The sequence below is a fragment of the Dipodomys merriami genome, unplaced genomic scaffold (assembly GCF_024711535.1).
Source record: "Dipodomys merriami isolate MVZ:Mamm:240054 unplaced genomic scaffold, mDipMer1.0.p SCAF_644, whole genome shotgun sequence".
In the NCBI taxonomy this organism is placed as follows: domain Eukaryota; kingdom Metazoa; phylum Chordata; class Mammalia; order Rodentia; family Heteromyidae; genus Dipodomys; species Dipodomys merriami.
Window position 1 is genome coordinate 79073 of NW_027206229.1, and position 16931 is coordinate 96003.

The following is a 16931-nucleotide window of genomic DNA, read 5'->3' on the forward strand; positions in this document are numbered from 1 at the left end:
CCCAACCACAAGTTGTTTTGCTTTTTCGATCATGACACCTAAACTCGGCCTGGGCACTGGCCTTGAGCTCTTTTGCTGAAGGATAGTGTTCTACCACATTGAGCCACAGTGCCATTTCTGGTATTCTGATGGTTAATTAGAGATAAGAATCTCTGGTCTGGGAAGTTGCTCAGTGGTAGAGCGCTTGCCTCGAATGCCTGAGGCCCTGGGTTCGATTCCTCAGTACCACATAAGCAAAAAAGAAAAAAGCCAGAAGTAGCGCTGTGGCTCAAGTGGTGTAGAGTACTAGCCTTGAGCTGAAGAGCTGAGGGACAGTGCTCAGGCCCCATGACCGGACCCCCAAAAAAAAAAAATAATAATAATCTCACAGACTTTCTGCCTGGGCTGGCCCTGAACCGCAATCCTCAGATCTCAGCTTCCTGGTAGCTAGGATTACAGGTGTGAATCATCGGTGCCTGGCTAATTTTTTGGCTTTTTAACTTAAAAAATAATAGAGCTTAGCCAGCACCGGTGGCTAAAGAGTTCAAGCCCCAGGACTGGCCAAAAAAGAAAAAAAAAAAAAAAGGCTTATCACTAGAGAAAGAACTTAAGGCTGGCCCTTATGATTTTATAGTGTTAAAGTACTTTCAAATCTAGCTCCCAAACCAGAAGCCAGTGGCTCACCCTTGTAATCCTACTCAGGAGACAGATCTGAGGGTTGTGGTTTGAAGCCAGATGCAGGCAGAAAAGTCCATGAGACCCTTATCTCCTATAAACTACTCAGAAAAAGCCAGAAGTGGCACTGTGGCTGAAGTGGTAGAGCGCTAGCCTTGATCACAAAGAGGCTCAGGGACAGGGCCCAAGGCCCTAAATTCAAGCCCCAGGAAAAAAAGAAATCCAGCTTCTAAGACATACAATGTTGATGAGAAATAGGAGCTTCTCAAAAAGCTTGAAGTCTTTTTGAAAAGCTATCCACCACAAACTTAAATCGAGAAGTAGAATTCCTTCACTTTTCTAAGCCTGTTACTTGACTTGTAAACTAGGTGTGTTATTTACCTTTCAAGATTTTATAGACTAAGCCTGGCACTAGTGGCCTGTAATCCTAGTACTCAGGAGGCCAAGATCTGAGGATCCCGGTTCAGAGCCAGCCTGGGCGGGAAAAGTCTGTGCGACTCCTCTCCAATTAACCACCAGAAAGCCGGAAGTAGCATTGAGGCTCAAGTGGTAGAAGGCTTGCCTTGAGCTGCAGAGCTGGGGATAGTGCCCAGGCCCAGAGTTTAAGACCCACATTGGGGGTTGGGAAGGTGGCTCAGTGGTAGAGTGCTCACCTTGCATGCTTGAGGCCCTGGGTTCGATTCCTCAGCATCACAAAAGCAGAAAAGCCGGAAGTGGCGCTGTGGCTCAAGCGGTAGGGCACTAGCCTTGAGCTGAGGGACAGCGCCCAGGCCCAGAGTTCAAGTCCCACGACCGACCAAAAAAACAAAACAAAAAACTACTAGCTCCTGCCCCTCTAGCACGGGAAAAAAAGATATGCATGCATGATTTGAAAACAAACGGAGAATAAAGTGAAGCCTCCATTTACTTTCAGGACCGGAAAGCCTCACCCCAAAGTTTTTAGAACAACTCCATGTCCAGACAGCTCGTTTGGCGCTCCAATCTTTCCAGGTCCCGCCCTCCAAAGGCTAAGGTCCCGCCCCCACATTTCCGGGCAAGAAGTGAACGTGTGGTGTTGCCACTAACAACGTAGCATTGCTCCCGCCTGCGGGAATAAAGCACATGAGCGACTGTCATCTAAACCAATAGAACTATGGGATAGAATTTGAGCGACATCCAAGATGACCAATCAATATGAGGTGCTGTAGGGCCGGGCTTTGAGTACGGAAGCTGTCCCAGGACATGAGGAAAGGAAAGACACGGTGAAGGGTCAAAATAGGCAGGTGAGATCCTCGGAAAGATCTGTAGTCTGAAGATAGGTAGGAAGAAGGGATTCCTGAATAAAAAGGGTGCTGAAGGCGATTGGGTGCTGGTCAGTGGTGGAGTATTTAAAGGGGCTAAGTCCCAAGTTAAGGCAGACATTTAAAGGGACAGGTGCCCCGAAGAGAAGGGACATTTAAAGGGGCAGATGCCCGGGATAGAGAACACGCTTCAGGACGATTCGGCACACAGAAGACATTTAAAGTGATAGGTTCTCGGGAGACTGGAGTCTAGACATAGGAGCGTGAGTTGGGGCTTAGGACACGTTTATTAAAGATGCGGGGAATAAAGGAGTTGTGGATGTGATTCGAGAATACTGAGTCTTCCTCTAAGGAGGGAACGTGCACTGATGCCCTCCATGTTTCCTCGACTCCGGAGCCTGCTTCCAGCCTATGGCTTCCAGTGCCCTGTAGACCTGGCGGTTCCTCAGTGCTTGCGGCCCCTATTTGGGGGTCTGCGTGTCTACTGCAGGACATTGCACAGGCGCAAAGACGGCAGGACCATGGCATCTAGGGCCTCTGAACTTCCCCCGGGGCGCAATGTGACGGCGGGCATCATCATTGTTGGAGATGAGATCCTCAAGGTGTGTCTGGGACAGAAGAGGGGAGGGCTTGCTCCATTCTGGTGAGGAAGGTGAACCAGGGTGGGAACCCCCTTGCCTGCCATAGTAGAATCCGACAGTTATTGCAGCATACTGGAGAAAAATAACTAGTTCTTTCAATGAGTCTGTTAGAAGACTTCCCTATAATTTGCCAAGCAAAATGGCAGTGGCAGAAGGGCCACTGACAAGGAAGCTAAGCAAGTAGAGGAGGTGCAGGTGCATGTAAGAATGATATTCAACCTTTTGGGAATGAACCATGGCACTTGCAAAGTGGATAAATGAGCTAGAAGAAAGGTACTAGCCTCTCTCCCTTTCTTCTCCCCTCCCCGCCCCCCAGTTTGAACTCAAGGCCTTGGCTCTGTCTCTGAGCTTTTGCATTCAAGGCTAACCCTCTACCACTTTGAGCCACAGCACCATTTGCTGTTTTCTGATGGTTAAATGGAGATAAAAAGTTTCACAGATTTTTCTGCCCGGGCTGGCTTTGAACCACAGTCCTCAGATCTCAGCCTCCTGAGTAGCTAGGATTACAGGCATGAGCTACCAGCACCTAGGCTAGCCTCTTTTTTTTTTTTTTTTTTGCCAGTCATGGGGCTTGAACTCACAGCCTGGGCACTGTCTCTGAGCTTCTTTTGCTCAAGGCTAGCACTCTACCACTTGAGCCACAGTGCCACTTCCAGCTTTTCCTGTTTATGTGTAACTAAGGAATTGAACCTGGGGCTTCATGCATGCTAGGCAAACATTCTACCACTGAGCCATAGTCCCAGTCCCTGCTTTTGTTTGTTTATTTATTTGTTTTTGTGGGTCATGGGGCCTGAACTCTGGGCCTGGGCACTGTCCCTCAGCTCTTCAGCTCAAGGCTAGTGCCTTACCAATTGAGCCACAGCACCACTTCCAGCTTTTTCTGCTTATGTGATGCTGAAGAATTGAACGCAGAGCCTCATGTAGGCAAGGCAAGCACTCTACCACTGTGCCACCTTCCCAGCCTCCCTGCTTTTGTTGTTTGTTTGTTTGTTTACAATTCTTTTTTAAATCTTTTAGTTGTACAAAGAAGTTCCCATTCTACAAAACAGTATATAAGTACAAAGTGTCTGACAACATTGTCACCCATTTCTCTTAATCCATCCCTTCTCTCACTTTTTTTTTCTTTGAGATTAGGTGATTACATAAATTTTACATATTTCATAGTATTGTGGAATAGTGATACTTAGAGTCACAAACACATTTTAATTTTCCCAAGGCAAATTGTCATTATCATGGTCTATACAGTTTGTGCATTCTATGAGCTTTGACATTACAAGTTATTTTTTCCACATCAGGTGATGTTTATATTTCCTGCTTTTGTTTTTAACACTAGCTTTATGCTTGCTGAGCAGATGTTCTTACCTCTTCAAACATCCCCCAGCCCTAGAAGAAAGGTACTAAAAGGAAAGAATCCCTTCTCCATTTTAGAGGTGTTACTAGAGGACATTGCAGGCATCAGGGTTCTAGTGGTGGTGGTGACATGTGTGTGAACTGTGGGCCTTGAGTTCCCCTCAGCCATACCTCCACTTCCTTCCTGCATTTTGCTGGTTAATTGATGAGGGTCTGGAGGATCTGTCTGCCCAGCCTGGCTTTGAACCTCAATTCTCAGGTCTCAACCACCTAAGTAAAGGGGATTGTAGATAGGCCTGAGCCACTGGCACCAGGATCAGGTTTGTAAAAAATACCACTGACCTTATTTTTGAATGTTTACTAGAGCCTGGCAATGTGCTTTTACTACATCACATGTATGATTTTATGAACCCTTACAAAAATTCCATGAAGTTGATGCTTTTATTATATATCTTAATAGATTATGAAACAGGCTTTGAGTGGTTGAGAAACATGCCCAGGACACGGTGGAGAAAGAATTCCAACCTGGTTTTCCCTTACTTCAGAACACATATTCTTTGTTCAGTTTTGTTTTGTTTAGTGCCAGTCCTGGGGCTTGTCCCTGAACTTTTGTGCTCAAGGTGAATGCTTTGCCACTTGAGCCACAGCTTCACTTCTGGCTTTTTAGTGGCTAATTAGAGATAAAGAGTCTCATGGACTTTCCTGCCCAGGCTGGCTTTAAATCATGATCCTCAGATCTCAGCCTCCTGCTAGGATTACAAGGATAAACTACCTCTTGCTAGGATTACAGGGATAAGCTACCAATGCCTGGCTAGAACAGCACTTCCTCCCTCCCCCACCCTCATCCTTTTCCCCCCTCTTCCCTGGGTGCTGTCCCTGAGCTATTCAGTTCAAGGAAAGCACTCTACCACTTGAGCCACAGCACCACTTCTGGTTTTCTGGTTATTTGGAGATTAGAATGTCATGGACTTTCCTGGCCAGGATAGCTTTGAACTGTCATCTCAGCTTCCTCAGTAGCTAGGATTATAGGCATGATCTACCGATGCCTGGCTTAGAACACATATTCTTCTTTTCTTTTCTTTTCTTTTCTTTTTTTTTTTTTGGGGGGGGGGGGTTGGTCATGGGGCTTGAACTCTGGGCCTGGGCGCTGTCCCTCAGCTCTTCAGCTCAAGGTGAGCACTCTACCACTTGAGCCATAGTGCCACTTCCGGTTTTCTGGAGATAAGAGTCTCACAGACTTTCCTACCTGGGCTGGCTTTGAACTGTGATCCTCAGATCTGAGGCTCCTGAGTAGCTTAGATTGCAGGTGTGAGCCACCAGCGCCCAGCAGAACACATATTCTTTTTTTTTTTTTTTTCAGTCATGGGGCTTGAACTCTGGGCCTTGCGTTCTTCAGCTCAAAGCAAGTGCTCTACCGCTTGAGCCACAGTGCCACTTCCGGTTTTCTAGTGGTTTATTAGAGATAAGAGTCTCATGGACTTTCCTGCCTGGGTGGGCTTTGAACCTTGATCCTCAGATCTCAGCCTCCTGAGTAGCTAGGATTACAGGCGTGAGCCACCGGCGCCCAGCAGAACACATATTATTAAACACTAAACTCTCTACAGAAAAGTAGAGTGATAAAGGATTAGAAAAATAGAAGGGTACATACTACAGACAGCTTTAAATGCTAATAAAGGAATTTGAACTTTATTCCAAATACAATTGGAAACAACAAATGGCTTTTGAATCCAAGAGTGATGCAATCTCAGTGACGCATTAGAAAGATTACTCAGAAGACATACAGAAAAACATAGTGACAGGAGGCTGGCCAGTAGGCTGTCACCATTCTCCAGGTAAAAGGTGCTAAAGACCTGCTTGGTTACAGTGAGAACAGAGGACAGGATAGGGAAAGATTTCAGAGGTAGAGTTAACTTGATGAAGGAAGGGCATGACTGGCTGCTGGCAGTGTCTGGGGACTCATTGACCAAAGTGACAACAGCTGGACACTGGTGGCTTACATCCATAATGTTAGCTACTCAGGAGGCTGAAATTTGAGGATCCTCATTTGAAGCCAGTCCAGGCAGACAAACCTGAGAGACTGTTATCTCCAATTAACCAGCAAAAACCTAGAATTGGAGGCGTGGCTCAAATGGTAGAGTGCCAATGCTGAGTGAAAAAAGCCAAAAAACACAAGGCCCTGAGTTCAAGCCCCAGTACTGGCACAAAACAAGAAAAAAAAAAAGTGACAACATCCAGGGATATATTGAAACTAGGCTGCCCAATATACACCTGGAGGCAGAACTGAAACTCGAGTATGTGAGGAAGTGGACAAGTTGTCTACACAGGCTTGATAATTGAATCCGTAAATATAGGGGATGTCAGGCTCCAAGTGCAGCAAAGGAGGCCTAAAGTGGCTCACTTCATCCTTGATTCTATTCAAATAGATTTTCCCACTGTTCTTGTGCCCACTTCTGCCTCCTCTGCAGCCTGAAGTGATATCTACCCAGGAGTACCCCATCATCAGACACCAACAGCTAACCCCCTCTTTCCCTTTGTCATCCCCACCACACTGACAATCTCATCCTCCTCCAACTCTCAGGGACACACTCAAGACACCAACACCTACTTTCTGTGCCGGACACTGCGCTCCCTGGGAGTCAAGGTTTGCCGAGTCTCTATTGTACCTGATGAGGTAGCCACCATTGCAGCTGAGATCACTTCTTTCTCCAGTCGGTTCACCCATGTCCTCACTGCAGGGGGCATTGGCCCCACTCATGATGATGTCACCTTTGAGGCAGTGGCACAGGCCTTTGGGGAGGAGCTCAAGCCACATCCTGAGCTGCAAGCGGCCATCAAAGCCCTAGGAGGGGAGGGCTGGGAAAAGCTGTCACTGGTGCCTTCCTCTGCCTGCCTGCATTACGGTACAGATCCTCAAACTGGTCATCCCTTCAGATTCCCGCTGGTCTCTGTCCGGAACGTCTACCTTTTCCCAGGCATTCCAGAGCTGCTGCGACGGGTACTAGGGGGGCTAAAGCATCTCTTCCAAAACACAGCTGTGCAATTCCATTCAAAAGAGCTGTATGTGGCTGCTGCTGAATCCTCTATTGCCCCCATCCTAGCTGAGGCCCAGGCCCACTTTGGGCGTAGGCTTTGCCTGGGTTCCTACCCCGACTGGGGCAGCAACTATTACCAGGTGAAGCTAACTCTAGACTCTGAGGAAGAAGAGCCTTTGGAGGAATGTTTGGCCTACCTGACAGCCCGTCTGCCCAAGGGATCGCTGGTCCCCTACATGCCCAACGCTGTGGAGCAGGCCAGTGTGGCTGTGTACAAACTCGCTGAATCAGGTAAGAACCTCCTGAGAAAGGATAAACCTATACCAACCCACTGGTGTCACTCCAGTCTGGTGTTAAGGGGCCTGTAAGGGACTTTCTACTAGTCCAAGAAAGGGCAAAAGATAGCTACTGTCATTCTTTTAATAAATGCTGTCCACTTTCACTAGCATTGTGCTAGCTGTTGGGGATATAGCTCAATGGGGTACATATATGACTTGCTCTTGTGGACCAAGGAAGGATAGACATTACGTAGATATTACATGAATTGCCACTGTGGAAAAGACTACAACAGAGAGATCAGCCCTCATCTCATGTCAGAGAAGGCTTTCCTGCCAGTGGCTCAGGCCTGTAATCCTACCTACTAAGGAGGCTGAGATCTGAGGATCATGGTTCAAAGTCAGCCTGGACAGGAATGTGTAAGATGCTTAGCTCCAATTAACCAGCAAAAGATTAGAAGTAGAGCTGTGGCTCAAGTGGTAGAGTCCCACCAGCCTTGAGTAACAAAAAGATAAGGGAGAGTACCCAGATCCTAAGATAAGCCCAGGTACTGGTAAAAAGAAAAAAGAGGTTTGGCTGTTGGTTTAACCAGGAAATGAGAAAGACCTGGAAGGAAGCAACAATATCCTACACTCCCATTCCTTAGCTCTTGCTCCAGAGGAAAAACAGTGAAGGCCAAGGTAAGATGAAGTATGAGGCAGACTGTAGGCCCAGTGGACAGCATAAAGGAGTTTGAACTTAATCCTAGAAACATTAGGATGACACTGAAGTATTTTAAGCAAGGATAACATGGCTTCTTTGACAGCCATATTCATTGATCTGATGTCTTCTTCCCTGCCTGCATGGCAGGGTCTTCTCTGGGAAAAAAGGTAGCAAGTGCCTTACAGACCATTGAGACTGCCCTGGCTCAGTACTGCCTCACCGAGCTCTGCGTGGGCTTCAACGGGGGCAAGGACTGTACTGCCCTCCTGCACCTTGTACATGCAGCGGTAAAAAGGTGAGCCTGCCCCTGGGAAACACAGCCTCAGAAATATCTCCTGTCCTCCAGCTGTCCTGTCCTATCCTGTCCTCCAGCTCCCCATCCCAGAAAGTAAGGAGATGGGGCATAGGTGAGGTAGCCATGCAGTTCTGTTCTCCCAACATATTTATTGCTCATGTAACAAGTACCTGGCTCTGAATGTGCAGGCTACCATCCCTGACCCTAGGGAAGTCAGTGTGTTGGGTGTCTGTCTAAGCACTTAGGAAATCAAGGCAACAAGATTGCCTGAGCCTAGGAGTTGAAGACTAATCTGGACAACACAGTGAGACCCCCATTTCCAAAAAAAAAAAAAAGAAAGAAAGAAATCTCATACCAGAAATCCGGAAATTCAGGTTTGAGAGTTATAATAGTATACTTCTCAGAGGATGTAGTTTTCTAAGGGAGAGGGTCCTCTGGAAAGCCATTTTCCTGTGTTTGCTGGCAAGCCTATGGGTTCTTTCCTCTCCCTAGGAAATTTCCTGATGTTCCAAAACCTCTCCAGATCCTGTATATCCGCAGCATCTCCTCTTTCCCTGAGCTGGAACAGTTTCTACAAGACACCATCAAGAGGTATAGAGGCCTGGAGGTCTGGGCTCCAAGAAGGGCTTGATAGGACTCTGACCTTTCACCTTTGTTTCTTTCTAAGGTATAATCTTCAGGTGTTAGAGGCTGAAGGTGACATGAAACAAGCCCTGTTTGAACTGCAAATGCGCCATCCTCAGCTTAAGGCTGTTCTGATGGGCACCCGTCGGACTGACCCCTACTCCTGTGGCCTAAGTTCTTTCAGTCCCACTGACCCTAGCTGGCCTTCATTCATGCGCATCAATCCACTGCTGGTAATGGGGCTAGGATTTACTCTCTTTGGTCTCCTGTGCCTTACGGTCATATACTGGCTCCCTGGAAGAAAGCTAGAGTTTGAGACTTGGACAGGGGGCTCCATCCTCCATTCATTCTTTTTGACTAATACTTACTGAGCATTTATTCAGTGGCAGGCATTGTGCTTTCTGCTTTGGGCAGACTTGGACGTGTGCTGTCCAATAAGATAGCCATAGCTATTTATTCATACTGGAATACTAATTAAAATGAAACACAAGTTACTAAAAATATGACGTGTAAATTAATCTCAATTTCTAAAGTTAAATAGGGTTAGATATTTGGCTCTTCACTTGTGTCAATCACACATCAAATGACCACCATATATGACAGGACAGATCTAGAACATTGTGGAAAGTTCTACCTGACAGTACTGGCTTAGACTCATGGTTCTTTCCCTGTCCTGGAACTTACACCCCAGGGGATGGTGACATGGGAATGGGCAGGAGCAGAGGCTGAACGTCTTCCATGTCTCACTACTTAATCTACACAGAGCAAGATATACCAGACAGCCAAATAGCCAGATTCCCTCTGGGCCAACGAAGCAGAAGAGCTTAGGATGGGCAAGAGTGGCAGGGGATAGATAGGGGAGAAAGGAATATTGGCAACTATTTTTTGACTCTGGTTTCCCAGGACTGGACCTACAGAAACATCTGGGACTTTCTGCGTCAGCTGTTTGTCCCATACTGTATCCTGTATGACCAAGGGTAAGGCAATGAGGAAAGGAGAGGGGATGCAGGGAGGACATGCAGGGAGAGCCGCCAGAAGAGCCCACCCGCCCTTGCCTTAGCCTTCTATCTTCCCACTCCAGGTACACATCGCTGGGGAGTCAGGAGAACACAGTGCAGAACCCAGCCCTGAAGTGCCTGAGCCCAGGAGGGCACCCCATCTACCGCCCAGCATACCTACTGGAAAACGAAGATGAAGAGCGGAACTCCCGCACATGATCCTGCACGTAGGAGGGAGGAAAGGGGGGCTAGCCTGGAATGTAGCCTGTCAATAAACCATGCCTCTCACTGTGCCTGTTGCTCTAGCTGTGCATTCCTGCTCCAGGGGACTAAGGAAGCTAAAGTGAACCAGAGGCTGCCAGCTAAGCTGGCCATGCTTACTCTGACGAGTCTAAAGGTGAAGCTGAACAAGCTAAAAAGCTCATGAGCTAGGTGCCAACGACTCACATCTGTAATCCTAGCTCTAACTCAGGAGACCGTGACCTAAGGATGGAGGTTCAAAGCCAGCCAGGGCAGGAAAATCCATGAGACTCTTATGTCCAATTAGCTATGAAAAGGCCAGAAGTAGAACTGTAGCTCTAGTAAAATACTAACCTTGAGCACAAAAGTCCAGGGACAGTCCCCCAGGCCCTGAGTTCAAGCTCCAGGATAGACACCCCCAGAAAAATCTCATGATTCTCAATGTCAGCCTCAGCCAGAGCCCACCAGAGGGCGAGAGCAATACTTGTGCCAACCACACAGGGCAACACCCAAGCCAGAGGAAGGGAAGCTGAGCTGGGCTAGCTATGGAGGATGAAAGACTGGCCAGGCCCTCCGTCATACCAACCCCACCCCTGTCTCTCCCTATAGAGGCTGACTCAGCCTGTCCTAGACCCAGAACCTTCCTTTGCTAGACCCTGAGGCCTTTGTCTGTAGTCATGAGGCCTGATGGGGGTGGGGACAGTTGATAAAAGGCACCAAGGCAGCATCTACACTCTTTTCAAAACTGCTGCTCACATGCAATCCAGGACACAGCCCCTAGCTCACGCCCTACCCTTCTCCCTTGGTGGGGCCCTGCGAGATGCTGGGTTCCGGGTGCCTGTCATTAAGATGGGTACGGGTTGGGAGGGCCTGCAGAAGACCCTGAAAGAAGTTGCCTACATCCTCCTCTGTTGCTGGTGTATCAAGGAACTGTTGGACTAATGGCAGCAGAGAACTGTCTCCTCTCTGCCCTGGCATCATGGCTGGGCTCATTCAGGTGGGCATAGGGCAAACGAGGTATGGCTGCAGCCTCTGTGGCAGAGCTCGCTCTCAGCTTTCTGTTCTCTCTTCTGTAGCCCCAGCAGGACGTCTTGGGCCAGCTGTGATCTGCCAAGAATGGGCCACGAACAAGAGAAAAGTGGAGTGTGCATCCTGCTTTGAGTTGTGCCATCTGTCAAATCTGCCTCATCTCTGAAACTGTTTCCAGTCCCTACTTTTGATGGACCTCTGGTGGACAGGAGCCTGGCCTGCTGGCTAGGACCCCAGTTAAGACCGCAGCAGGACCTGGCACTTCTCCAAGCTTGGCACAGTGAGCCCACTAACCCAGATGGTTGATTTTACCATGGCATTAGTACCAGTAATAGGTTTCCCTTTAGGATCACTGTTTGAGAATCACTGAACTGTACTTATAATAAATAGGTACTGAGGCCAAAATTTCTAAATGTCTAAAGGGGAATGAGGAAACGTCGGCACTGAAAGGGTCTTTGAACCAGAGCACAGACCAAAGAGGGAAGGAGCTTGTTGGGGTGGGGGTGGGGGGCAGGAGGGATAAGATTGAAAAACCAGGTTTCCTTATTCACTAGTACCTGAGTTTGGAGGGTGGAGGACAGGAGAAAGGCCAGTTCTTCCCAACCTGTGTTCAGGAAAGGTGCTAAGCTTCTGGGTTGAGTGAGTCAGGGAAGGGGTCTTCTGTAAGGCTCAGAATATTAGGATGAAGGGCTGGGAAGGTGGCTCAGTGGTAGAGTGCTTGCCTTGCATGCATGAGGCCCTGGGTTCGATTCCTCAGCACCACATAAGCAAAACGAAAAAAGCCGGAAGTGGCACTGTGGCTCAAGTGGTAGAGCACTAGCCTTGAGCTGAAGAGCTGAGGGACAGCGCCCATGCCCAGAGTTCAGGCCCCACGACCGGACCCCCCAAAAAAAAAAAAAAGAATATTAGGATGAAGATTCAAAGGACTCAGTTCTTCCCCAAATAAGGGAGCTCTAGTGAGCTTCCAGCTTCTGAGTCGCTTGGGGAAATCACTGAGCTATTCCAGAAGGCCCTGTGAGCTACAAAGAGATCTCAATTCACACACAAAACTGTAAGAGAAAGGCAGGTGCTGATGGCTCAAACCTTAATCCTAGCTACTCAGGGACTGAGATCTGATGATCTCAGTTCAAAACAAGCCCAAACAACTAAGTCTGTGAAACTCTTATCTCCAATTAACCACAAAAAGCCACAAGTAGAACTCAAGTGGTAGAGCGCTAGCCTTGAGCACAAAAGTTCAGGGACAGCAGGGTGCCAGTGGCTCACACCTGTAATCCTAGCTACTCAGAAGGCTGAGAACTGAGGATCATAGTTCAAAGCCAGCCCTGGCAGGAGTTGCTGAAGTGGTAGAGTGCTTGACTCGAGCTGAAGAGAGCTCAGGGATAGCGCCCAGGGGCAGCAAAGTTCAAGCCAGGACTGGTACATGCACACATATTCTCTCTCTCTCTCTCTCTCTCTCTCTCTCTCTCTCTCTCTCTCTCTCTCTCTCTCTCTCACATACACATACAAAGCTATAAGAGAAAAGTACTTATGTGCTCACACAAGTCCCTCAAGTTTATCACAGTGATGTTCTATTAGGACACAAACAGTCTGGTTTCCCCTTGGCAGCCACCAATCCATGCTTTTCCTGAATCACTCCCATATGTATTGACATACTCACCAATTATAGGGTTTAGTCAGCATTTCTCCAGGATCATCATCATCAACCTCTTACAGCCCAGCTATTTCCCATCTTCCTTTTTCACCTCAGGTACTCACCTGGAGATAGGGGATAGGCTCTCTCTCTCTCTCTCTCTCTCTCTCTCTCTCTCTCTCTCTCTCTCTCTCTCTCTCTCTCTCTCTCTCTCTCTCTCTCTCTCTCTCTCTCTCTCTCTCTCTCTCTCTCTCTCTCATCAGTCATGAGGCTTGAACTCTGGCCCTGAGCACTATCCCTCAGCTCTTCAGCTCAAGGTGAGCACTCTACCGCTTGAGCCACAGCACCACTTCCGGTTTTCTGGTGGTTTATTGAAGATAAGAGTCTCATGGACTTTTCTGCCCAGACTGGTTTTGAACTATGATCCTCAGATCTCAGCCTCCTTAGTAGCTAGGATTACAGCCGTGAGCCACTGGCACCTGGCTTAGAACCCCTTTCTTTCCCTTCCTGGAATCAGCTCTTCTTTAGCCTTTTCCTTAGTTAACTCCTTTTTCTCTGGGATTTGTTGTTGTTGTTGTTAATTGTAAAAGAAAAGCCTACAGTAAACAACTATAAAAGAAAAAAGTTTCAGCTGGGAATGTGGCTCAGTGGTAGAATGCTTGCCTGTCATGCATGAAGTCCTGGGTTCGATTCCTCAGTACCACATATTCAGAAAGATCTGGAAGTGGGCTGTGGCTCAAGTGGTAGAGAGCTAGCCTTGAGCAAGAGAAGCTCAAGGATGGTGCCCAGGCCCTGAATTCAAGCCCCAGGACTGACAAAAAAAGAAAGAAAAAAGTTTCTTATACCTATCTCTCAACTCCTCCAGCTTTCCTCCCTGGAGGGAACCGTGGTTACATACTTCTTAGAGAGCTTTCCAGAGGTCTTTCCAAAGACTGCATCTTCATTCGTTCAACAAATATTATTGCTGGGGGTGTGGATCAAGTGGAACAGTGCCTGCCTAGCAAACGAGGCCCTGGGTTCAATCCCCAGCACCACAAAACAAACAAAAGAAAAACCTCAATAAACAAATATCATTGAGTGTCTACTATTTGCCAGTCTGGGTACTTTTTATATAGTGGTATGTGAACAAAATCAATCCCTGTACTTATACAGCTTGCATTCTAGTAGTTGGGAAGTCTATATAAATAAAAGTATATAAAGAGGTGATCAATTAGATACTATTAAAAAAAAAAGAAAAATGTTGAACTGGGGGTAAATGTGGGGCAGTTTATGGTCCTAAGTTAGATTTGAGCTTTTTTGCAGAGTGAAATGAGGAAACATTACAGTGTTGAACATAAACTCATTATGTGTGGGGGTGGGAGAGAGGGCTGGGGCTTGAACTCAGGGCCTACGCACTGTCCCTGAGCTTCTTTTGCTCAAGGCTAGCACTCTACCACTTGAGCTACCGATCTACTCTGGCTTTTTTTTTTTTTTTTGGTAGTTTAGTGGAGATAAGAGTCTCACAGGTTGAGCACTCGTGGTTCACACCTGTAACCCTAGCTACTCAGGAGGTTAAGACCTGAGGATTTCCAGCCCTGGCAGGAAAGGTTCATGAGATTCCAACCAGTCACCAAACAGCAGAAGTGGAACTACAACTCAAGTGGTAGAGTACTGGACTTGAATGGAAAATGCTAAGGGACAGAGTCAAGCCCCAGCCCCAGCACACACACACAAAAAGTGGCTAGATCTTGGGTCCTTATTCTTCATAGTTGGTTAGCATGCTCTGCACATTGCTCTCTTTTTATCCTTTCATATTCTTTGTATAGGATACCACAGGTACCACAGCAGTATATACAAAGCTTGTCCATCTTTGGTAGTGAGGGCGGTGGACAAAGGAGAGTCAGAGTCTTAATAAGTAGTTGAGGCTGGGCTGGGGATGTGGCTTAGTGGTAGAGTGCTTGCCTAACATGCATGAAGCTCTGGGGTTGAGTCCTCAGTACCACATCAACCGGAAAAGCAGGAGTGGTGCTGTGGCTCAAGTGGTAGAGTGCTAGCCTTAAGCAAAAGCATCCAGGGAGAGTGCCTAGGCCCTGAGTTCAAGCCCCAGGACAGGCAAAAAATAAATAAGTAGCCAAGGCTAGCCTCAAATTCCAAACACTAGACACTCTTGCCACTACCTCCTGAGATTACAGATGTATGCTCTTGTTCTTTTCTTATGGCAGCCTAGTACTTGAACTCCATATTGTTTCTTAGCCCTGGCCTTATTTATCAGTGTGTCCATTTAGACTTCTACAACAGGCAGGACAACCTAGTTCCTGCAAAGCCCTCCCTCTTGCTGGGAGAAAGGTAAGATCCTGAGACATAGCCGGGCACCAGTGGCTCACGCCTGTAATCCTAGCTATTCAGGAGGCTGAGATCTGAGGATCGAGGTTCAAAGCCAGCCCGGGCATGAAAGTCCATGAGACTCTTATCTCCAATATACCACTAGAAAACTGGAAGTGGTGTTGTGGCTCAAGTGGCAGAGCGCTCCCCTTGAGCTGAAGAGTGCAGGGACAGTTTCCAAGCCCAGAGTTCAAGCCCCATGACCGACCCCCCCCCCCAAAAAAAATCCTAACATGTAACAGAGAGAGGTTAGTGGTGGGGGCTGTCAAGAGAATTCACCTCTCCCTCTGACTCTGGGGCTTCTCCCAGAGTCTCTTCCTAATAGCCTGCACCTTGGCTAGCTCCAGACCTTTCCAGTCTCAGCCCTGGCTTCTTGCCTTCTCTTCCTTTCTTAGGTCCCCACTCCCACTAAGCTTGGTGAGATGGAATCTAGAGTCTCAGGTCTGGGCACAAGGTTTTTGCAGGGGTGGTGATGTCTGACAAAGACAACTGGGGAAGTAGTATGTAGAAGAAGGCAGATTCTAGGGTTATGGTAGGGAGCTGGAGGAAGAAGAGTAAAAGAAAGCTGGAGGGAAAACTGCCAGCAGCCCAAGGAATCTGCGAGAGCTGAAAAGAGCCTTGATAGTGGAAATACTGGGGAGGATGGGGAAAATAGCACACACACACACACACACACACATACACACACACACACACACACACACACACACACACGCACAAAGCCAGGTGCTGGTGGCTCATACCTGTAATCCTAGTTACTCTGAAGGCTGAGATCTGAGGATCACAGTTCAAAGCTAGCATGGGCAGCAAAGTCTGTAAGACTCTTATCTCCAATTAACCAAAAGAAAACTGGAAGTGGAGCTGTGGCTCAAAGTGGTAGAACACTACCAGAACCTGAGTTCGAGCCCCATAACTACCAAAAAACAAAAACAAAACTATACACCATTTGAGAGTTCTTTGCATGGTATAGAATGCTTTGAGTTTCACAAAAGTCTACCTCAAATATAACCAGGACAAAATAATTACCCCATGTTTAAGTGAAGGAAACAAGAACAGAGAGGTGAAGTAATTCATCCAAGGTCAAGTGCACAACACTCTGCAGGACAGCATTCACTTAGTGAACCAGGATTTTTAGATCTTAAGTTTAGGACTAATCAGGCTGGTGGCACACACCTGTAGCTCCAGTTATCTGGAGGGCTGAGGTGGGTGACTAGAGCCCTAGAAGGCTAAATAGTGAGCTCTCTCTCTCTCTCTCTCTCTCTCTCTCTCTCTCTCTATATATATATATATATATATAAATATATATATATATATATATACATACATACATACATACATACATATCACAATTATTGGGGCTTCTTTTCATTAAGTGGACTTCCTCTTCTGAACTGAGCTGGTGTTGGTGTTCTTGGAGGCAGAGCCAGACAAGGCAAGAATGGAAGGTACACCCCTCATCCCCCACCCTATCCCAACCCACAAACAGCACATGTTTCCTACCTCAACCTTAGGCCCCCTTGATTTTGGGCTTCTTGAGTTATTTGGGGGTTGCCTAATCTACCCAGTGCCAGGAGATCTTCATGGCTCATAGCTCCCCATACCTCCATAAAAGAAAAAGAAATGCTAGAGTTTTCTTACAATGTCCTCTCCCAAATAGAGAAACTCGGGTTTTGAGCTTGTAAACTATCATCTCAGGAACACATGTAGGGTGTATAAGGAAGTAGGGTGAGGAACTCACACAGGGGTGGGGTGTTTAGGGAAGCAGGTTGTTAATATAGGAGGGGAGGGTAAGCCCCCCACACTTACTCCTAAGCTCCCC

General features: G+C 47.4%; 2 protein-coding genes across 3 annotated transcripts; both read left to right on the forward strand.

Moving 5' to 3' along the window:
* Positions 1 to 2274: 2274 nt before the first annotated feature.
* Positions 2275 to 10145, forward strand: LOC138815493 (FAD synthase). 2 transcript variants are annotated; one of them, XM_070004924.1, is made up of 7 exons: positions 2275 to 2536; positions 6504 to 7248; positions 8083 to 8230; positions 8723 to 8821; positions 8898 to 9087; positions 9758 to 9831; positions 9936 to 10145. In XM_070004924.1, exons 1-7 carry the CDS (start codon positions 2303 to 2305, stop codon positions 10069 to 10071), a joined length of 1626 nt encoding a protein of 541 aa, XP_069861025.1. In that variant the 5' UTR covers positions 2275 to 2302; the 3' UTR covers positions 10072 to 10145. The 2 variants fall into 2 exon arrangements, with proteins under 2 accessions (XP_069861025.1, XP_069861026.1); XM_070004925.1 differs by lacking the exons at positions 8723 to 8821; positions 8898 to 9087; positions 9758 to 9831; positions 9936 to 10145 and having other exon boundaries at positions 8103 to 8221.
* A 703-nt stretch (positions 10146 to 10848) lies between these two features.
* LOC138815477 (lens epithelial cell protein LEP503-like) lies at positions 10849 to 11034 on the forward strand. Its single transcript, XM_070004896.1, has one exon. It carries the CDS (start codon positions 10849 to 10851, stop codon positions 11032 to 11034), a length of 186 nt encoding a protein of 61 aa, XP_069860997.1.
* The last annotated feature ends 5897 nt before the right edge of the window (positions 11035 to 16931 follow it).

Excerpts from the sequence above, each read along its gene's own strand:
- LOC138815477 (XM_070004896.1), top strand. The coding sequence starts at position 10,849 with ATGCAATCCAGGACACAGCCCCTAGCTCACGCCCTACCCTTCTCCCTT.
- LOC138815493 (XM_070004924.1), top strand. The coding sequence starts at position 2,303 with ATGCCCTCCATGTTTCCTCGACTCCGGAGCCTGCTTCCAGCCTATGGC. Across the intron at positions 2,537-6,503 it reads TTGGAGATGAGATCCTCAAG|GGACACACTCAAGACACCAA; the intron begins GTGTGTCTGGGA and ends TCCAACTCTCAG. Across the intron at positions 9,088-9,757 it reads TGCGCATCAATCCACTGCTG|GACTGGACCTACAGAAACAT; the intron begins GTAATGGGGCTA and ends CTGGTTTCCCAG.